Here is a 23,754-nt window from a genome sequence, read left to right on the forward strand (position 1 = left end):
AAACTGGGGATTGGGGGGGGGGGTAAAAAGTTGGAGGGAGGGGGCACCATTCAAGTTTGGGGGTAAGAGACCTTTGGGGGGTTGATGTCTCTGCTGGTTAGGGTCGTTGGTGCTTATTATACTTTATGGTTCGTACTCACATACACCTTACTAATTGATTTTCAATGATTTCTAAGGTTTGTTCTGAATTTCATTATTAAAATTATTTTCTTGCTATTTACATCTCTCTTAGTATCAACTTCTTTATATAGCATAACGTTAAACTATTTTAAATTGACAACACTGTCCAAACATCACTTGTGTATTATACAGTACACAATCATCCCATCTCCCCCAAAACACTTTTCAGCCATTTCTTGTTAAAAAATTATCCAATCACTAATTAGAATCAATCACACTCCTATTATTCAAAACATTAATTAATATCGTTCATAGTCTCCAATTTGAGAATTCCTTATCCCTTTTTGCAAAAATGTCAATCAAAACAATTCCTAAATACGCAATTTGACAATCTCTAGTTTTCGATTAAAAAAAAACCTGCGGGGAATCCCCGCTCGTAATTGTTAATCACTTTAACCCTTTTTCTCAAAGGTGCCAAGGAACGTAATATGAAAGAACATAAAGTACCCAAAGTATAACTTAGCACAGGAAGGAACATAAAGTACCCAAAGTATAACTTAGCACAGGAAGGAACATAAAGTACCCAAAGTATAACTTAGATCTCTACTGCAAAATCCGGAAGTAAGGTTACAGTTAATCAACTATGTCACTGAATTAACTGAGTTTAATGCAGAAAGGCATAAACCAAATAGGTGTTAACAGGTTGAACTCTGGTTGAAGACTGAAATGACACTTTGTCGAAATGAAACATTTGTCGGAAAGACGGTTGGTAGGGGAAGGGGAGGGGACTAGAAGTCTATACGACCTATACAAACAGTCAATTTAACCATCCCTTACATGAAAACCTATATGCCCTGGGGTATAGCTTACCACACTTGCCCCTGTACTCTGGGGGAAGTGTCGACTCCGGACTTTTTGTTTTTTGATCTTTGAACTATTTTGAACAAAATGACCATATCATAATTTTATTGGATGCATTAGGGGAAAAGGACCTGGGGGGGGGGGGGTGAATTGCCCTTCGGGCCCTTTTTACACTTAAGATTACGAGAAATTCCAATTTTCAATCGAATGGCACCTAAGTTCAAACGATCATCCCTTCCATAAAATCCTATATACCCCAGGGCATAAAATACAACACTTACCCCGGGCCCTGGTGGTTGTGTCGATCCCGGAGTTTTTGCTACCTGATCTTTAAACTATTTTTTTTGTATAAAATGGCTATACCCAAATTTTAATCGGATACATTTTGGGGAAAATTGCTCGGATGGGGGGGGGGGCTAGTTGCCCTCTGATCATTTTTGACTCTTAGAAAGGCCACTAAAACTTCCGATTTCCAATCGAATGCAAAGAATTGGAACAAAATTTTGTTTACTTATTCAATGACGATGAACCACAATAAAAGCTGCATTAACTAAAAAACGATCAGAAATTAAATAAAAAAAAAAGTTTTTTAAACTGAAAGTAAGGAACGACATTAAAACTTAAAACGAACAGAAATTATTCCTTATGTGAAAGAGGCTGTCCCCTCCTCAACGCCTTGCTCTTTACGCTAAAGGTTGACTCTGTCTCACAACTTTATTTTTTAAAACAATGAAAAAACTTTAGCGTAAAGAGCAAGGCGTTGAGGAGGGGACAGCCCATTTCATATACGGAATAATTTTTGTTCGTTTTAAGTTTTAATGTCGCTCTTTACTTTCAGTTTAAAAAACTTGTTTTTTTTTATTTAATTTTCAAAAGAGATGAATCGGAACTTCAATCAAGCTTTGCAATTTAAATTTAATGAATGCGAGCAGTCATTGGCTATCATCTGCTTTAACGGAGGACAAACAAAACCAAAAGGATTTCTGCACACAAAGTATCACTTTAAACAAACCCTTCGCCGGGTCTCCATTGGTACTGGTGGTTAGTACGTCGGTGCAGTTACCATACGTTTAAAAGCGGAAAAGTCTCTTCGAGTCCCAACAAAACTTTTTGTTTAGAGAAATAAATTTACCCTTAAAGTACTATTTACAATTACAAATTGCATAAATTTGAGAATAACAAAAAAATAGACAGTTTATAAAGAAAAAAAAATTTAAAATAAAGTAAGTGTTAACATTAAGATATTACCAAAATGTTAGATTTTAAGAAATTTAAGAAAATGTTAGCTTTTAAGTAATCACACTTACCAGACTAGGGAGCCAGGTAAGTGACGAAGAAAAAGTTTTAAAGAGTCAAATGAAACTGGACGGCAACTAACCATCCCCCCTACCCTCTTTACCCCAAATCTATCAGATCAAATTTTTTAGATATCCATTCTGTTAAAATGAGTTCAAAGATTAGATTATAAAACTCCACATACAGCCCTGGATGCACATAGAGTTTTTATGTGTAGGTTTTTAAAATAGTTCAAAGATCAAGTAAGTCTAAAACCCGCCCCACCAAAAAAAAACTTATTGGCAATATTTTATTCCAAAACTTAAGGGAGCTGGCCCCTGAATCTTCCTGCATGGCCCCACCCCCCACCCCTCCAAAAAATAACAACAACTTATCAATGATGTTTTATTACAAAACTTATGGGAGCTGACCCCCTCTCATAACAACTTATTAACGATACTTCATTCCAAAAATCATGAGAGCTAGCCTTTGACCCTCCCTGCATGGCCCGACCTCCCCCAAAAACATATTAACGATATTTATTCCAGAAATTCTTGGAACTCACCATCACATAAAAGCTTTATTTGACTCCAAGGCACAACTTAAAACACTTGCCAGCACCCTCTGGCGGGTTGTGCCAACCATGGAGCTATATTATCTGATCTTTGAACTTATTTTAACAGAATAGCTATCTAAAAATTTGATCTGATTGATTTAGGGTTAAGAGGACAGGGGGGATGGCTAGTTGCCATCCAGTTCCTTTTGACTCTTTAAAAGAGAACTGGAATTTTCAATTTCCAATCGATTAAGCCTCCTCCAGAGTTTATGCGACCAACCTTTCCAAAAGAACCTTTTATGCTCCCGGGGACTAAGTTACAACACTTTCCCCCGGTTCTGAGGGGTTGTTTTAGCCCTAGAGTTTTTATTATATCATCTTTGGTCTATCTTTTTTTAACAAGATGGGTATCACATAAATTTGATCGGACACATTTGTGGAAAAGATGGTTGGTAAGGGAAGGAGAGGGGGCTAGATGTCTATACGACCTATACGACCAGAATAAACGACTGGATCGGTTTGGGGTTAATAGTGCAGGGGGGATGGCTAGTTGTCATCCAGTTCCTTTTGACTGTTTAAAAGAAAACTGGAATTTTCAATTTCCAATCGATTGAGCCTCCTCCAGAGTTTATGCGACCAACCTTTTCATAAGAACCTTATATGCTTCCGAGGACTAAGTTACAACACTTCCCCCCCCCCCCCGGTTCTGAGGGGTTGCGTAAGCCCTAGAGTTTTTATTATATAATCTTTGGTCTACCTTTTTTTTAACAAAATGGGTATCTCATAAATTTGATCGGACACATTTGCGGAAAAGACGGTTGGTAGGGGAAGGGGAGGGGGCTAGATGTCTATACGACCTATACAACCAGTCAATTTGACCATCCCTTACATGAAAACCTATATTCCCTTGGGTATAGCTTACCACACTTGCCCGTGTACTCTGGGGGAAGTGTCGACTCCGGACTTTTTGTTTTTTGATCTTTGAACTATTTTGAACAAAATTACCAAATCATAATTTTATTGGATGCATTAGCGGAAAAGGGCCTGGGGGGGGGGAATAGCCCTTCGATCACTTTTGACTCTTAAGAGTACGAGAACTTCCTATTTACAATCGAATGGCTCTTAAGTATATACGATCATCCCTTCCATAAAATCTTATATACCCCAGGGCATAACTAACAACACTTACCTCGGGCCCTGGTGGTTGTGTCGACCCCGGAGTTTTTGCTACCTGATCTGTAAACTTTTTTTTTTTACAAAATGGCTATATCTAAATTTTGATCGGATACATTTTGGGGAAAATTGCTCGGATGGGGGGGGGGGGCTAGTTGCCCTCTGATCATTTTTGACTTTTAGAAAGGGCACAAAAACTTCCGATTTCCAGTCGAATGAGCCCCCTCCGAAGTTTATACGACCACCCCGTTCATATAAAGTGCCTCTGGGAGAAAGCAAACAAACATTAGAGCCTTATGCGTAAATAGGGCAGGGGGGGGGATGGCTAGTTGCCATCCAGTTCCTTTTGACTCTTTAAAAGAGAACTGAAATTTTAATTTCCAATCGACTGAGCCACCTCCAAAGTTTATGCGACCAACCTTTCCAAAAGAACCTTATATGCTCCCGGGGACTAAGTTACAACACTTTCCCCCCGGTTCTGAGGGGTTGTGTAAGCCCTAGAGTTTTTATTATATGATCTTTGGTCTATCTTTTTTTTTTAACAAGATGGGTATCACATTAATTTGATCGGACACATTTGTGGAAAAGATGGTTGGTAAGGGACGGAGAGGGGGCTAGATGTCTATACGACCTATACGATACACTATCGTATCAGAGGCAACACTATAGCGTTGCCTCTGATACATAGGCGTTTTTTGTAAAAGTGATATTTTTCTTCTACCCCCATCTTAAGCATATAGAATAAAATCACAAACAAAATGTCTTGTTAAAATAGATGGCTAATAAGTACTGCTTTTTAGATTTCTACATTTTTTTTACCTGACATTCTACGAAATCGTTTTGGCGGTGGATGCAGGGAATCTTGACCCATCTTAAGCATTTTCGGAATTAAATTTGGGGGGGGGGGGCTAGCTGCACTTCAATATTTTTATATTGGAGCTGCTGGTGTTCATGCACGCTACTTAGTGATAATCCAAGTTATATTTAGCCAGTGAAAACCCAATGGCCGTTCTACTGATTATGACAATACTATTCTCGTTAAAAATCAAAGGGGGCTTTAGTCATTGCTTCTACTACTACTAACAGCTAACCGCTGAAGCAAGCAGTCTGAGGCCAAAAACAATCGCTTCAGCAATTCTACTCGAATTTTCGTTCAATTTAAATTTGAGAAGTTAAAAATTACAGACTATTTTCAAAAAAAGATGCATTGGAACTTCAATCAAGCTTTGCAATCTAAATTTAATTAAGGCGAGCAGTCATTGGCTATTATCTGCTTTAACGGAGGACTAACAAAAACAAAATGATTTCTGCACACAAATTATAACTTTAAAGAAATCTTTGACCGAGTCTCCATTGGTACTAGTGGTTAGTACGTCGGTGCAGTTACCATACGTTTAAAAGCAGAAAAGTCTCTTCGAGTCCCAACAAAACTTTTTTTTTTTAGAGAAATACATTTTCCCTTAAAGATACTATTTACAATTACAAATTGGATAAATTTGAGAATAAGCAAAAAAATAGACAGTTTATAAAGAAAAAAACTTTAAAATAAAGTAAGTGTTAACATTGAGATATTACCAAAATGTTAGATTTTAAGAAATAGAAGAAAATGTTAGCTTTTAAGTAATCATACTTACCAGGCTAGGGAACCAGGTAAATGATGAAGAAAACGTTATAATAAGTCAAATGGAACTGGATGGCAACTAGCCATCCCCCCTACCCTCTTTATCCCAAATCCATCTGATCGAATTTCTTAGATATATATTCTGTTAAAATAAGTTCAAAGATCAGATTATAAAACTCCATATAAAGCCCTGGAGGCATATAAAGCTTTTATGTGAAGGTTTTTAAAATAGTTCAAATATCAGGTAAGTCTAAAACTCGCCCAACCAAAAAAAAAGTAATTGGCAATACTTTATTCCAAAACTTAAGGGAGCTGGCACCTGAATCTTCCTGCATGACCCCACCCCCAACCCCTCTAAAATTTAACAACAACTTATCAATGATGTTTTATTACAAAACTTATGGGAGCTGACCCCCCTCCATTAACAACTTATTAACGATACTTCATTCCAAAAATAATGAGAGCTAACCTTTGACCCTCCCTGAATGGACCAACCTCCCTCAAAACCACATGAACGATATTTATTAAAAAAATTCTTGGAACTCATCATCACGTAAAAGCTTTATTTAACTCCAAGGCACAACTTAAAACACTTGTCAGCAGCCTCTGGGGGGTTGTGCCAACCATGGAGTTATATTATCTGATCTTTGAACTTATTTTAACAGAATAGCTATCTAAAAAATTTTGATCGGATGGATTTGGGGTAAATAGGGCAGGGGGGATGGCTAGTTGCCATCCAGTTCCTTTTGAGTCTTTAAAAGAGAACTGGAATTTTCAATTTCCAATCGACTGAGCCACCTCTAAAGTTTATGCAACCAACCTTTCCAAAAGAACCTTATATGCTCCCGGGGACTAAGTTACAACACTTTCCCCCCGGTTCTGAGTGGTTGCGTAAGCCCTAGAGTTTTTATTATATTATCTTTGGTCTATCTTTTTTTAACAAGATGGGTATCACATAAATTTGATCGGACACATTTGTGGAAAAGATGATTGGTAAGGGAAGGGGAGGGGGCTACCAGAGAAAACGACCAGATTGATTTGGGGTAAAGAGGGCAGGGGGGATGGCTAGTTACCATCCAGTTCCTTTTGACTCTTTAAAAGAGAACTGGAATTTTCAATTTCCAATCGATTGAGCCTCCTCCAAAGTTGATGCGACCAACCTTTCTATAAGAACCTTATATGCTTCTGGGGACTAAGTTACAACACTTCCCCCCCCCACCCTCCGGTTCTGAGGGGTTGCGTAAGCCCTAGAGTTTTTATTATAGGTTGTGTAAGCCCTAGAGTTTTTAAATTATTTAAATAAGGGATGATCGTATACACTTAAGAGCCATTCGATTGTAAATAGGAAGTTCTCGTACTCTTAAGAGTCAAAAGTGATCGAAGGGCAATTCCCCCCCCCCCAGGCTCTTTTTTCCCAAATGCGTCCGATAAAATTATGATATGGTAATTTTGTTCAAAATAGTTCAAAGATCAAAAAACAAAAACTCCGGAGTCGACACTTCCCCCAGAGCACAGGGGCAAGTGTGGTAAGCTATACCCCAGGGCATATAGGTTTTCATGTAAGGGATGGTTGAATTGACTGGTTGTATAGGTCGTATAGACATCTAGCCCCCTCCCTCCCCTACCAACCGTCTTTTCCACAAATGTGTCCGATCAAATTTATGAGATACCCATTTTGTTAAAAAGAAGGTAGACCAAAGATCATAAAATAAAAACTCTAGGGCTTACACAATCCCTCAGAACCGAGGGGAAAGTGTTGTAACGTAGTCCCCGGAAGCATATAAGGTTCTTATGGAAAGGATGGTCGCATAAACTTTGGAGGAGGCTCAATCGATTTAAAATTGAAAATTCTTGTTCTCTTTTAAAGAGTCAAAAGGAACTGGATGGTAACTAGCCATCCCCCCTGCCCTCTTTACCCCAAATCCATCCGGTCGTTTACTCTAGTCATATAGGTCGTATAGACATCTAGCCCCCTCCCCTTCCCTTACCAACCATCTTTTCCACAAATGTGTCCGATCAAATTTATGTGATACCCATCTTTCAAGGAGGCACACTTGTGCCTCTATAAAGAGGCGACCCACCACAATGTTAAGCGATTTCAGGTCCTATAGGTTGCATAGAGACGGCGGTAATTGCATTTTTTAGCCCAAGCTCAAACTAAGAAACTTGCAAAATTTCATTCTCCTCCGACTTTATCTTCATGGGATAAACTGGGCCGGAAGTTTGGACCCTCCCACCACAGCCCCCCTTTAACGTTGTCTGATTGGGCTGAAATTTAGAGGTTAAGCTTTCCTAGGGCCCGGGAGCTTATCCTCGAAATTTCAGCTCAATCCGATCACTCCTTCCCTGTTTTCAAAAAACCAAATATAGCCACTTAAAATTCATCTTTTTTTTTTCTTAGCCACGCCTACAGGCCACAGTTGGCAACTGATCCGGGTGAATGAGGATTCATTCAAAGCAGAATTCGACCTGTTAGGGCCTTTTGATATTTTCAGACCGAAAAAATTTTCCCCCGAATTAACATTTACGAAAAACCTTGTTTTCCCATATTAGCCCATGTTAATTTTTCCGACCACAACCCCCCTTTAACGTTGTCTGATTGGGATGAAATTTAGAGAATAATCTTTCCTGGGGTCTGGGAGCTTATCCTCGAAATTTCAGCTCAATCTGATCACTCCTTCCCTGTTTTCCAAAAACCAAATATCAAGTTTTGCTTGCGTCAAAAAGATTCCCCTAATCAAAAAGAATTTCAATTATGTCTCTTTAGTGCAGCGGTGAGACTCCTGGCTGTCAGGCGGAAAACCCGGGTTCGATTCACAGTTCGATAAAAAATTTTATATACTTAATTTAAATTAAAAAAAACTCAGTTTCTTCTTTAAATTATTTGAAAAAAATTACGTTTTCTAAAGAGTTAAAGAGGCTGAGTTACAAGGTTGACCCTTAAAACACTCTGTCGAGAAAGAAAAGAATAATACAAAATCATCTAACAGTTAGTCAAGCAATAATAAGTAATAAACTGTACAAAAACGTGCAGAAATTATTTGAAAAAAACTACGTTTTCTAAAGAGTTAAAGAGGCTGAGTTACAAGGTCGAACCTTAAAACGTACAGGGATTAGGAGGCACATTTGGGGGGCTGCCGCCCCCAAACCCCCGCTTTCGCAGCCTGTAAATAAATAAAAAAAGTTTTTTAAAGTGAAAGTAAGGAGCGACATTAAATCTTAAAACGATCAGAAATTATTCCGTATATGAAAGGGGCTGTGCCCTCCTCAACGCCTCGCTCTTTACGCTAGAGTTTTTATTGTTTAAAAAAAAGAGTTGTGAGAAAGTCAAACTTTAGCGTAAAGAGCGAGGCGTTGAGGAGGGCACAGCCTCTTTCATATACGGAATAATTTCTGATCGTTTTAAGATTTAATGTCGCTTCTCACTTTCACTTTACAAAACTTTTTTTATTTATTTACAGGCTGCGAAAGCGGAGGGTTCTGGGGTTGGTAGGCCGCCAACTGTGCCTCCTAATCCCTGTACGTTTTGAGGTTCGACCTTGTAACTCAGCCTCTTTAACTCTTTAGAAAACGTAGTTTTTTTCAAATAATGTTAAAAAAAGATAGACCAAAGATGATATAATAAAAACTCTAGGAATTACACAACCCCTCAGAACCGGGGGGAAAGTGTTGTAACTTAGTCCCCGGGAGCATATAACGTTCTTTTGGAAAGGTTGGTCGCATAAACTTTGGAGGTGGCTCAGTCGATTGGAAATTAGAATTTCAGTTCTCTTTTAAAGAGTAAAAAGGAACTGGATGGCAACTAGCCACCCCCCCCCCTGTCCTCTTTACCCCAAATCCATCCGATCAAATTTTTTAGACAGCTATTCTGTTAAAATAAGTTCAAAGATCAGATAATATAACTCCATGGTCGGCACAACCACCCAGAGGCTGCTTGCAAGTGTTTTAAGTTATGCCCTGGAGTTAAATAAAGCTTTTATGTGATGGTGAGTTCCAAGAATTTCTAGAATAAATATCGTGAATATGTTTTTGGGGGAGGTCGGGCCATGCAGGGAGGGCCAAAGGTTAGCTCTCATGATTTTTGGAATGAAGTATCGTTAATAAGTTGTTACGGGAGGGGGGTCAGCTCCAATAAGTTTTGTAATAAAACATTATTGATAAGTTGTTGTTATTTTTTGGAGGGGTGGGGGTGGGGCCGTGCAGGAAGATTCAGGGGCCAGCCCCCTTAAGTTTTGGAATAAAATATTGCCAATAAGTTTTTTTTTGGTGGGGCGGGTTTTAGACTTACCTGATATTTGAACTATTTTAAAAACCTTCACATAAAAGCTTTATATGCCTCCAGGGCTTTATATGGAGTTTTATATAGTTCCATAAAGATCAAGAACTCCTAAATACGGAAAAACAGAGATTGTCTTAAGTTGGATGCAGATAGCATCGCTAAAATTCTCATTATTAAAGGTTCGTCAAATTCACCTTTAATACTTAGGGGTTCACTAGTGTTTCTAGGCGAAAATATGTAAGCTACACGTTTATGGCTGTGTAAGCTTCGTTTAGAATCTTTTATAAATAACTGACTATCATCCAATATAAAAAGATTTTAATTATTGATTGAAATAAGGAATATACAATACCAGAAACCTACATAAGACAATTTTTACCATTTCGAGTTTTAACTTTAAACTTGACTTTCTCAAAACTGTGTTTCTCTCAATTGAGATATTTCTGCCAAAACACATGGGGGCAGTTCAAATTAGAGCAATAGGTTTGCCTTAGTCATCTAGCTCCAGAGCTGCATATTTATTTTCAACTTGTATCCCTTTGTTAGATACTTTTTTGTCTTCACTGGTAATATCACTCTCCTCGTTGCTTTCTTCTTCAGGAATGTCTTTGTTGAATTCAGTTATCCTCTCACCTAAGGCCTGAATCTCTTCGATTTCAGATATCAGAGGATGTCTTTGCCAATGATCTAAAAAAGATATAAAATAAATAGGCTTAGCCTATAGAGGTTTGTTAGGTGCAAGGGTATCGATAGCTTTGTCTGCAGAGCTTATGCATTTACTTACTCTATGCCAATAGTAGGATTACTCTCCCTTTTTCAGACAACATGCAAGTCATGACCATTCTTTACATTGTGAATCGACGTTGTCTCTAGAGAACCCACGTCTATTCTACAAGCTAACTGCCCAATCAACTACAGATTATCTAGTGGCCAAAGCAATGGGTGCATCTTAACATACTGGATGGGCATGAGTTTTACTTTTAAAAGAAGAACGTTTAGTGGCAAAAATCCTAACAGCAACAACCAAAAAAAGGCAGAAAAACGACAAAAAAGTTTTTAATCATAAATAAAACACAATAAACTCCAGCTTGCACCCAGAGTAAACGAAAACCAGATACTATATTCGGAAATTGAAAAGCACAACTGTATCAACAATAATATAGCTACTGCTGCTGCTACAACTAACAACCTATTGTAGTGAGAAGCAGCGTGAGGCCAATCTTGGTCCTTAATATTACTGGTATTACGTTTTTAATATTTCAAACGCTAAATTTAGCTTCACTGGGATTTTAATATTTCAAACAAAGTCAACTTATGCCCAAATTTAAAGTAAATATTATTTTACAGCGGAAAATTCAGAATAATAGTCACAATTTTCCCGAGCGAGTGACAGATAATTCTTTGTGGATACTCACATTTCATCGCCATACAATTGTTGATTTGTTTTAAAAACAACTGTCTAGGATGAAGCACTGTTTCTGTTTATTGCTTTTGGACAGCCGGTTTTGGAAAAACTCGGCTACCCAACGGGAAAAATTATATAGATGGCCTTATCTGGCATAAAGAACTTTAGGTCAAAAATGCAAAATCAATATACATCCTTCTTAAAATGCCCCATTTCAAATTAACTTCCAAATACCCATGTAGGGAAACTTAATGTTTTGTACAGAACGAATAACATAAAAACGGTGAGATTGAGAGGGAACCTTATAAGGCACAAGTAAATTTTTCCACGGAGTGAGATTCAGAGAATTTTTTGCAGGGAAGGGGATGGCTGAAAAAGACTTTTTGCCAAAAAATTCAAATTTTACAAGGAATTAAGTTTTATTACCTTCTTACAAATTTTTGACTTCTAGGCACCTTCCATACAAGGACCCTTGAGTGCATCTGAATTATCAGGGCAAGATCTTATAAAAGTAAACTTAAGATCTTTGGCCAAAATCTTAATTTCGAATACGGAATCGTGAGAGAAAAACCTCACTCTGAGAAGCTTTTTATATAAGCTCTGGAGATACTCTTCACTCACATATACATTCACTAACAATCATCAAGACCACATATTTACTATAAATGAACACCCAGATGCCTCAAAAGTATATTTTAAGCCTTAATCTTCTTTTTGCTAGAAAGGAAACCATCTGGACAGATTTTAGGGCGGAAATCCCCCTTTCAGTAAACAGATTCTATATAATCCCAGGTCCATATGCATATTTTATTAAACAAACTCATATAAAAATTACCTTGTTCTGAGGAATAATTTAGAGGGTGTAGGTGCAAACCCATGGCTCCAGCAATATGGGCGCAAAGTAGCTTGTTTGCACCTCGGTAGACATCAGACTTTCCTCCTTTGCGTGTACGAAAGCCAAACTAAAAGGAAAAGAGTTTTTGCACTTTATAATTTTCTATTTCTTTTCAGGGACATTTATTTGAAACATACTTTCCATATGATACCGAAAGATTGTCCTGTTCGGATCTATTTAACGTTGAGAGGGTATTTTACTAATATTTTCTGTTCAGATCATTGTATCTTTAAGTTATTTTAAACCAGAATGTTCAAAAATTATAATGAGAAGAGTATTGCTATATATCGACTAACACAACAACCGGCCCTTTTATCATACGAAAAGGAAAAATGATGGGTACGAGAAATTTTCTAAAAACAGAGATTAAAATAAAAATTAAGCAAATATTTCGGCTATACAGCCCACAGCGTTTCTAAGCGAGATTTAAGAGATAAATTTAAAACAAAGAAACCAATCAACTCACGATCAAAAACTCCTCGATTGAAGAATGACTAGATGATTTAAATATTTTTTTCTAGAATCGCTTTCTTTTTTGGCAGTTATTTCTTTTGGGTACAGGTTCACCTTGATCGGTTCCATATTTGATTTTATATTGAATTAAATATTCTTTTTTATTAGACAAATAAAAAATTATTTATTTCAATTTTTGTAGGCATAGGAATCAGTGGGTAGTGTCCAAAGTATACATTTATTTTTTCTGGCAAAATGTTCATGATTACCATTTTCGGTCAAAATTTGATAATCAAAACCAATCAGGTGAGGTCACTGAATATATTCAAAAGCAAAACTCTCCAAGTTTTCTGTAATAATTTTTTAAAAAAAAAAAAGTACTTATTTGAACACTTATCTAAAAATATATATTATATTTAAATAAAATAACGATTATGAATTTTAATCGTGCATTATTGATCATTCAGACTCATGTTACATCTCTGTCTATAAGGGATCAGGGTTAGTTTAGTTTCAAAGTTCACTCATATAAGGCTCAGTGCTGAATACTCTCCATCTCCTCAGTCACCTAAAATGTATAAAAAACAATTATAGTCTTATAAAATCATTTGATAAAGATCTTTTAACAGAAATATTTACGTAAATAAGGACGAAGACCACACTGCCTTTCCATCATAAACAATAAGTAGAACAACAGGGACATTTTTACACAAGACAGATGAACGCAACTTTAAATGAATATTTCGACCCTATATACAAGGGATGTCCTCAGCAAAACAAACAAAGAGAATAAAAAACAATATAAAAGAAATTTACATTAAAATTCAATCATTAAAACTAAAAAGAGTTTTTTTTTAATCTTTTAAAAACAATCCTAATATCATTACTTCAAGGAAGTTCAACCAGGACTGGTACACCAAGCGAAGTGGACAGAGAACAATTCATTCAATTGGAATAAAAATACTTACAGACAAGCTTTTAAAGCTAATCACGCCTTCTAGGCAGCCAGCCTAGATGGTCTATTCGTAACAGGTTGAGTGGAGTTATTTACTGGTTTTTTGATATAATTAGTTAAATCATTTTTAATTAAGTTTGTGTATAGGGCATTAAGCGAATATTCCCCCGAATGTCTATTTAAAGAGATATTACTGTCTATTTTGATTTTAATTTCCATTGCCTCTCGAACAACCTGTTTTATGCCTAAATCATTGCTAATAAGGCAAGTTTCTTCAAAAGCATTTTATGACTAGGGTTATCATATATATGACTGCTTAAAGCGAAATCAAAGGAAATATTTGTACTATTAGAATTTAAAGATTTAGTTATGTCATCTTTGTGTTGGTGTAGGCGTTTTTCTAAATTTTGATGGGTTCTACCAACATAAAAATGGCGACAGTCACATGGTATTTGATAAACCCCTCTTTGGCGAGTAACTGGGGTTAAATCTTTACCAGCATTTAAGAAATTCATGATTTTAAAATTATTTGTAAATACGACATAAAAATTATTCTGTGTGCACAATTTTTTTAAACTTGTAGTGACTTTTGGGATAAACGGAAGGTAAATTATATTTGAGGGCTTGAGAAGAACTTCACATTGTAAAAGACCCTTAATTTTACAGGAGTGTCTTGCCAATCTTCGGCTAATTGTATTGTTAATAAAGACAATAGGATAACCGTTACTGTTGTAAAGTGTATTTTATTGTATTTGGGTGTAGTCGTTGTAAATGCCTTTATTTCTCCCTTTATAGGGGAGGTAAACTCTGGCCCTAAGGTAATTAAACTAAGACTCATGTTACATCTCTGTTTATAAGGGATCAGGGTTAGTTTAGTTTCAAAGTTCACTCATATAAGGCTCAGTGCTGAACACTCTCCATCTCCTCAGTCACCTAAAATGTATAAAAAACAATTATAGCCTTATAAAATCATTTGATAAAGATCTTTTAACAGAAATATTTACGTAAATAAGAACGAAGACCACACTGCCTTTCCATCATAAACAATAAGTAGAACAACAGGGAAATTTTTATCAAAGGAAATATTTGTGCTATTAGAATTTAAAGCTTTAGTTATGTCATCTTTGTGTTGTTGTAGGCGTTTTTCTAAATTTTGATGGTTACTACCAACATAAAAATGGCCACAGTCACATGGTGTTTGATAAAACCCTCTTTGGCGAGTAACTGGGGTTAAATCTTTACCAGAATTTAAGAAATTCATGATTTTAAAATTATTTGTAAATACGACATAAAAATTATTTTGTGTGCACAATTTTTTTAAACTTGTAGTGACTTTTGGGATATACGGAAGGTAAATTATATTTGAGGGCTTGACGAGAACTTCACATTGTAAAAGACCCTTAATTTTACAGGAGTGTCTTGCCAATCTTCGGCTAATTGTATTGTTAATAAAGACAATAGGATAACCGTTACTGTTGTAAAGTGTATTTTATTGTATTTGGGTGTAGTCGTTGTAGATGCCTTTATTTCTCCCTTTATAGGGGAGGTAAACTCTGGCCCTAAGGTAATTAAACTTTGGTAGCGTGCCTTAGGCTATGACCGGACTAATGAGGCGTACCGACTGGGTATGTTCGAGGGGCTAAAGGTAGATCGTAGAGAGGTTGGCTATGATACAATACTTTTATTCAATTAATATATAATAATACTAGATATATACTTTCTACTGGGACTGGCTGTCCCAAGTAGACCACAAGTCTGCGAAAACTAAAATAACATATAATAGGATATTTAGACACTTACAATGATTCGACAATATTCCAAGGTATTTCTAAATCAACGGACCAGAGATCAGTCCGGCATAAAGTTAGTATCCGTCTACCCCTTCCCATAAAATGTATCTTTTATACATTTTTATCAACCACACCTTCCTTTAACCAACCGACGCAATAGCTAGGAAGTGGTGATTTCTCAATTTTCCGTTAAGCAGAAACTTGGCAGGATATATTCCTTATCTTAATAAAAAGTGGTATTTCTAAACTTTGTATTTGCGTCTTAATATATTTTTACTAGATTCATAATTAATTAAATTAGAAAGCTTTACCATAAGACTTCTCATTCAAAAGAAGAATTGTCCCAATTCTCAATATTTTACTTTTAAAACAACTTAATTTTGTTTACAGCTATTATGCTGCCATCTTTGGGTCATTGTGTACATATACCCTCAATGGGTTTCCTTAGGGTCATGTTTCTGCTCCAATATAGGCCATGTTTTTCTCTTTTTTTCTTTTTTTTTTCGAAGGATTTCAATTTTAAATTCATCCTTGTTTCTCTTTTTCTCTGTCTCTAGGACTGAAAAATACTCTTTTAAACCTTTTTCATATGCATCTTCTGTTTTAACTTGACCCCAAGCGGCTTAAGCATTATATTATTGGTTCTGCTTAAATTAGATTTCAAGTTATATTAGAAAAGTTTATGAATTATTTGAGTTTAAATTTAATTCCCATTAATAATTTAAATCTGTGTGAAGTGGTTGATATACCGTTTATTTTTCGTTTTAGAAATGCCTTGGATAAATTACATATAACATTTTTGTTTTTAAATTTTCACATATTTCTTTTCCAGCACACAGCATTTTCACATATTTTAAAAATATAAGCCATTTGTGCTATGTACCCCATTCTATAGGCCTAAATTAAGTTCTGATTTTATCTTATTTTCTGACGAACTTGTAGTATTCTTTAATACTGCTATAGTTTCCTAAATATCAGTTGATCAGGTATGGTTTGGTTTCTGATGGTATGAGATGTTAGTATCAGGATACTTTGGAAGTGGCTTCAAAATTTGTTACTTTCCAAAAATGTGTCAAATAATGATTGAAAAAAAATGGATCCGCAAGGATGCTACGAAAAATTTAATTTCCAAGAAAAAGCTAAGGCTGTATCTAAAATAAATATTCTCATTAGAATACATATAAAGCATAAAGTTTTACATATATAGTAGGAATAAAACACTCAATTTCGTAAAGGATAATTACTTTTATTTACTTTTCTCTCTTTTAATGGCTCCAAAAATAATATCCCGCTTAAATCGAAACATTATGTTTCTTGCTGGATTATTCTTTCAAACTGAATACTTAACGGATTATTTCACAATAAAAATTATTTATACGTTGACTCGAAGTCAAACATTTACATATAACATTAAATCATTAGGTAAAAATTAAAGATAATAAAAACAGAGTATATATATACAAGCAATGTGTAATAACTTACAAAAGTATCGTTTTATTCGCAAAATTCGATAGGATATTTAACTACTGGTTAAAACTTAAAGCATTAAAAAAATAAAACACACGGTACAGACTAGCATTGGAATTAATTCCAGTTAGTGTTTTGTGAATTGCTTATGAAGTATTAATGTAAAATACTTCTATACTTCTAATACTTCTATTAATGTAAATTAATGTAATATATATATATACATATATATATATATATATATATATATATATATATATATATATATATATATATATATATATATATATTTACCGAAGTTATGCTGATACATAACTTAATTGTTAAAAACAAATAATAATTATGTACCTAATAACTTATTTAATCACTGCAATATTTGTTCTTTTTACAACTTTTAAATAAGCCAGCCAAGACTTTTATCTGAGAAGTCTTAGCTGCAATCTAAAATAAAAATAAATCTTCCCTAACTAATAGATTTATACACTCTAATTTAGCACTGTGATTAGTCTCCATATAAGGGCTTGGAAATAGTTCCTATAATATGACTTTGCTATTTACATTTCTATATTTTTTTTTAACGATAACAATTCTATATTTATAAAAGTTTTCAAATTACATTTATAATTGTATATATTTTCCCGATTACATTAATACAAATTTATATCTTTTCCGTATACGACTATATATATTTTCTTATCTTTGTTTTACCACTTTGGTTCTATTTCGAATCCACTTGTTTCATTAACTGTCATTAGCTTACTATTTGCCTGTTTGTTTATTCAAACTTTTGAGCTTTCTAATTCTTTTCGAATTTTTGGTACTTGAGACAGTTTAATAACGTTTTTGCCTGTAATCTCTCTTTTTTCAGCTTTAATGTCCTTTTGGGTTAAGGCTTCATTTACAGCTTGGATCTGATAAGTTAAAAATGTTTTCTGTTCACCTTATACCTCTTATGCCATTATCAAATGACTCTTGCCTGTACTCTGAAGGTTTGCTTACCAGGACTGCCTTCTGGTAGCTTCTTATAACGTTTCTAGGTCCTCTTGTCATGGGCTAAAGCTAAAAGGACTATTCTGAACCTGCACACACAATAATTAATTATCTATAGTATTGCCAAACTCTTTTTTTTGTGGCCACAGTTTCCTCTTGGGCTATTCTTTTATCAGAAAAGTGGCCCTTCTGCAGAAAAATGCCGTGCCTTCATGGCACACAGTAATTTATTTTTAGACATACAAGTGACAATGACTATTTTCACTTTAACTTCCCATGTTTTAGTGGTCTTGTCTTAGGTTTCAACTTCAACTTAGGTTCTTAAGGCTATTTTGTGCCTTACTTTTAATTTTCTATGCCATGCTTGTCATTTTTTCTTTAAAACGACCCCCACATAAAAGAGCAAAAATTTTTTTCCTGTCTACTTGGAGCATTTCAATATTTCTATTAATCTCGGCCCGCTTTAACCACTGTAACGGTGGCTCCGTAGAATTAATGCTACTTATTTTGTACCTATTTAGTACAATTTTAATATTAGTCTCGTTCGGTCAGTTCAATTTGTGCATATAACAGAGTTTAACTGACTCCATTCAGTTTCTTCTCCTTTAATTTTGTCTGGCTATATTTTCAACTTGAACCATTCTCTTTTTTTATTCTTTATTTCAATGAAGATTAAGGGTTTTTTTTCAAGTCTTTTTCCACTTTTTCAGCAAAATAGGTCTTTTTTTTAAAGCCTATATTTATATTTTTCATGTTTTTTTCAATAACCTTAACAAGTTTTTATGCTGATTGCCCTTCTATGGTCAAATGCATTATCTTCTTATTTTTAAAAGGTGGGAGGGGGGTGTCTAATTTTTGCAACCTGTATTTTTTGACATTATTCAGTTTTTTCTGTCCAAAAGTGTTAGAAAAGTACTGTATTTTTTCCGAGCGGATTTTTAGAACATTTTTAATAAAGTTTTAACCCGCATTTGCTAGTTCTCATTTATTCATAAAAATGTAAGTTTTTACGATATCCTGATTTCCGCAAAATTGTGTGGTTTTCATCGCAGACACATATTCCTTGTCTGTGGTATTTTACCAAAAATTGTGCCTAGTTTGTGCCGAGTGTTGTTTAGAGATGGGGGTTATCAGTACCCACTGTGGTTTCCCTATAATCTTTTATATTATTCGCGTCTGGTATAATCCTCAGTTTAATTTGCGCCTTAGTTTTATATAGTCATTGAGTGCAATTTTGTCCCTTTCGTGATATTTTGACTATTACCCTGTTCTAAAGGTTTATGGGTTTAGTGCCCTGGCAAAGCTACAACATCCTATTTTCTTATTTTTTTTTCTAGGACTTGGAACTTAACCAGAACATTCAGCTCAAATCTTCTCCAGAGTTTGACTTTTATTTCTGATCTATATTTGGTTTGCTCGGTGGATCCCCCCCCCCAATGACAAGACGCTTAGCAGTTTTTTTTAAATGCCAATGGTCCTGTCATTGGTATCTTTCACCTGCAATGTCCTCTCCCTGGTTATTTCTGTTAATGGTGTGTCGTGAATTTATTTAATATGTGAAATTAATTATACCCGAGAAAACTCTGTTTTACACTGTGCTATACTTTTTAAATTGTGACCCATTTTATCTACGGCTTCTTGTTTATATATACCGTCCTTATTGGTAAGTGTTTAATTTATTATATCTTCTACTATTTATAACAAGATTACAGCTAGCTTGTACATGTAGCGCGCACTTAATGTAAACTCTTGCTGCCTTTCCTGTTATAATTATTTTTAAATTTCTTCAAAACAATTTTTTCAAATTCGACTGAACGTGCCACCTCAGAGAGTCAAAGGTTAGTAGATGCTTCGGATTTACTTAACAACGAGAGACCAGCAGTGATTGAGTTCACTCCAAATTTGATAGCCTCCAATGACCCTATTTCAGTAGACTAACCTTCGTTTTTTTTTATTATCCCCAAAAATATATTTTTTTTAAATATACAAATCAAAAGAATTGCCTTTTAATGCTGATTATACATATTTATAATTCAATTAGTTTCAATAAACCCAATTAAAAGTTAAGTGGCCTTACTTATTTTCTTTTATGGAACGTAATTCTTTTTGACAAGTCTTGTCAGTACACCATTCGTGAAGTTTTATCTCGTCTCGGAAACAAAATTTTTTGCAGAAAGCTATGATTTCACTTCAGATCGGATCTTATTTCTTTTCTGGGAACTTACGAGTATTTAGGCTAAAAATTTTTTGAATTTCTTTTCTACGTGACGGTAATAATTTTTACTGGCGATATATATTTGAAGGAAAACTTTGATGTTATTTACATACTGATTAAAAGAAGGAAAATATAGATATTTCCTTAGAGGCTTTTTACTCGTTTTATTTTTATTTATTTTTTTACCGTAATATTATTTCGATTTAGTTCCTGGATACAATCTACTTGTAGGCTAATTTGAATATAAGGGACTATTGGCTTCACTCTATTTGATTTCTACTATCAGACCGTGTTTTATCTGATATACACTCTACCTGATATTCGACTAAACTCTACTGATTTACAATCAGACTAGAGTTGAGGATGATTCGTCATTGAGTAACTGTAAGAGCGGACCAGAATTATCAATATTAGCTATCCCAATATTATGCATTGCCTTCTCTGTTTGTCCTAATGTGGGCTTATATTTTTTGTAAACAAGCATGAGCACTGGCTTGTTTTACATCTACATGGCTCAAAAGCAGCCATGGTTTAAAATTCAAATTTGAACTTTCTTGTTACTCATTTCGCGGAGCTAATTCAGAATTTGAACCTTTTCTAACACCATTATTCAGATGAAGGTCATCTGTGTAGGTAAAGGAGACCCTTTTTAAGACCAATCCCCATTCCCTTATTTTCTGTGATTAACGGTTTCTTTCACTAAACTTCTCGCCTTATGCAGAGTTCCCATCACAGCTGGGTAGTTCTTAAGAAGTTCCTTAAGAAGTTCTTTCCGAATGCAATAAAGTCAACAAAGTTATGCAAGGAAAACGGTTTATTAACTTAGCGGACAGCTTTATTAACTTTATTGACGTCGTGGGAGCCCCGGTTAGTGTCCCTCTAGACAATTAGCCAAAATACAGGGGTGCCACTATGAATTTTCAAAAAGTGCAGAAAAACCTGTGAAATTCGTCCTTCTTATTTCTACTACATAGCAGTCTGTTACCTGCATGAATTCCGCAGGTATTTCCAGCTTTGACATTAAAACTACACATAAATTAAGTTTAGTGCTAGTTCAATTTGAAGAGATGGCAGAAAAAAATCATCATGAGAATGTCAACAGAGCGTAATGTTATATCGATTATCGATACCGCTACCTATCTTAGTCGAAAAGTAAAGATCCGACCATAGAGATTCATTTTCACTTCGGCATTTTCATAAGCTATGCGAAAAAGATGCGAGTCTTTGATCTTGGATAGCAATTAAGGATCTTAGGGTGCGACAAGGTCCGAACAGCTGTAGCAACGAAATGTCTATTTTGACCAACATGGTTTTAAAGTTCAACAAAAGACGTCGACCACCTTAGTCAATCAGCCGACTGGTTGGTCAAGTGGTTAAAATCGTTTAAAAGCTTCTTTATCTTGCCGTTTTCTGAACAGTTAGAAGTAGCCCTGAGCAAAAATGACGTTTTCGAGAACTAAAAAAGTAACAAGACAAGGCCGATTGAAATAAATTCGCTTGAATTATGCTCGATAAAAACTGGCAACCAGTGTTTGACAAAAAATCACAGCTGAAAGTGTAAAATATAAAACAGAAACATTCGGTAGTGGCTATAAATAGAATTGAGGCCCAACACAGCTTTTCTGCAAAACTCCTTTCTTTCTATGACAGCAGTGTAATAATAACCTTGTGCACATGGCTACACGCCACAGGGATTTACGTGAAACGCCCAAGCAGGGAATGGCCATTCACTTCTTCTTTTCAGCCTTCTCAGCGGCCTTGGTGACTTTGCCACCAGCAGTAGGTGGGTCCTTGTAGTTGACCGACTTGATGACAAACGTCAACCGTAATATAGAAGAAAAAGATAGATTCGATAGTTCTAGCATACCACATTGGTTAAGACTTTAGGTCCTAATCCTATTCGGTAGATAAATAGTGTTCGCGCAGGGCGCAAAAACATCTAAGATAAATCCACAAGACGTTGGTCTTAGATGTATTCTCCTGCCGAAAACTCACTTTCTCCTCCTTTTCTCAAAAATTCTACCTATATTACAAAATATAGGCATGCATGGTGTAGAATATACTGCAGTATTTATTTTTACTTTTTGTTTCCTTTAATTCTTTTATTTTAGTGTTTTTTGGGGTTGAGTTATCACAGCAGGGTAAGACAAAGGTTAAAGAAAATAATTTGGAGAACTAGTGGGACTGGTAGGAACTAGTGGGAGCTGCAGAATGGTTGCCACATGACAAAAGTGGATGTGCACAGAAATAATAGTCTGGGATTAAGAACTAAGACTAATTACTTCCCTTGGTGTAGACAAGGAAAGGTAGGGCGTTCTTAGAAATTATCTGTTTATAGACTATAAGTGGTTACTTTATTTTTAAATTATTCTTTTTGTATTTTGGAAAAAATCTTAGCATATTTAACCCTTTATTATTTCCTTTCAGTTAGACAAGGAAAGGTAGGGTATTCTTAGGAATTATCTGTCTATAGACTACAAGTGGTAAAAGGCAAACTTTATTTTTAAGTTATTATTTTTGTATTTTGGGAAAAATATTAGCATATTTAACCCTTTATTACTTCCTTTCAGTTAGACAAGGAAAGGTAGGGTGTTCTTAGGAATTATCTGTCTATAGACTACAAGTGGTAAAAGACAAACTATATTTTTTTAAATTATTCTTTTTGTATTTTGAAAAACATTAGCATATTTAACCCTTTATTATTTCCTTTCAGTTAGACAAAGGCTCTGGAAGGGTTTGCCATCCTTAAAGACCTAATTTTTAGAACTTTCAACTACGTTGATCAAAATGGCTATCTCAAATTTTGGTTTTATATGTTTGTGGAAATGGTGGATGCGAGAGAGGGGTTGGCTGCTCTCCAATAACTTTCGACTATTAAAAAGAGCATTAGCCCTTTGAATTTTAAATCAAATGATTCCTCTTTGAAGTTTCTAAGAGACGAAACTTTTTATGAAAACCTTATATGCCACCCAGGCATAACTTACAACCCTTGTCCTAACGACTTTAGGTTAAGTGTCCTCCTCAAAGACACAATTTCCAGATCTTTCAACTACGTTGAAGAAAATGACTTCCTCAAAATTTTGATTGGATGTGTTTGAGGAAATGGTGGGTGTGGAAGGGATGTTAAATGCCTTCCAATCACTTTCACTACTAAAAAGAGTACAAGCCGATCCAATTTCCAATCAAATGAGCCTATTATTTATGGGGTTTCCAAATTCTGTTTTTTAGAAAAAGAAGAAGAATAATTGATAGAAACTTAGAATAAATAAATTCCTCAGTATTACCTTGAAATTCCTTGACTTCCTCTGCATTCAAATTCGAGGAAGCCAAGGAATTTCAAGATAATGCTGAGGAATTTATTTCCCAGTTTCTTTTAGTGTTTACTTTTATTTTTCTCGCCACATCTATGTTCATGTCCCTTCCAAGACGTACTTTCAATCTTATACTGTCTACTATTAAGAGGGCATTGAGGTTGATATGAAATTTTTTGAAGTGGATAAAATGTAAGTCACTGGGATGCCAAATGGACACTTTTAGTGGCTTTTGGACACTTTTTCACTCTGAAAGACACCGGGACACTATTGAGTAAAAAAAGGCAGGTTTTTGAAAAAAAGGACACTTTTCGGACATTTTTTCAATGAAAAACCAACTTCCTTTATTTTCTTCTTTTTTTTAAATATGACTGCTTTTAATTTGCAC

General features: G+C 35.1%; 1 protein-coding gene across 1 annotated transcript in view; it reads right to left on the reverse strand.

Moving 5' to 3' along the window:
- Positions 1 to 10,271: 10,271 nt before the first annotated feature.
- LOC148956690 (uncharacterized) overlaps positions 10,272 to 23,754 on the reverse strand; it is a 16,458-nt gene continuing 2,975 nt past the window's right edge. The window contains exons 2-3 of the mRNA XM_089086705.1: positions 12,126 to 12,252; positions 10,272 to 10,572 (exon numbers count right to left, since the gene is read on the reverse strand). Coding sequence (XP_088942831.1) covers positions 10,376 to 10,572; positions 12,126 to 12,252 — 324 coding nt within the window. The 3' untranslated portion in view covers positions 10,272 to 10,375. The remainder of the gene's footprint in view (positions 10,573 to 12,125; positions 12,253 to 23,754) is intronic.

This window comes from Artemia sp. Qi Xiang Cuo, chromosome 1 (genome assembly GCF_049724085.1).
Source record: "Artemia sp. Qi Xiang Cuo chromosome 1, ASM4972408v1, whole genome shotgun sequence".
NCBI classification, from domain to species: Eukaryota; Metazoa; Arthropoda; class Branchiopoda; order Anostraca; family Artemiidae; genus Artemia; species Artemia sp. Qi Xiang Cuo.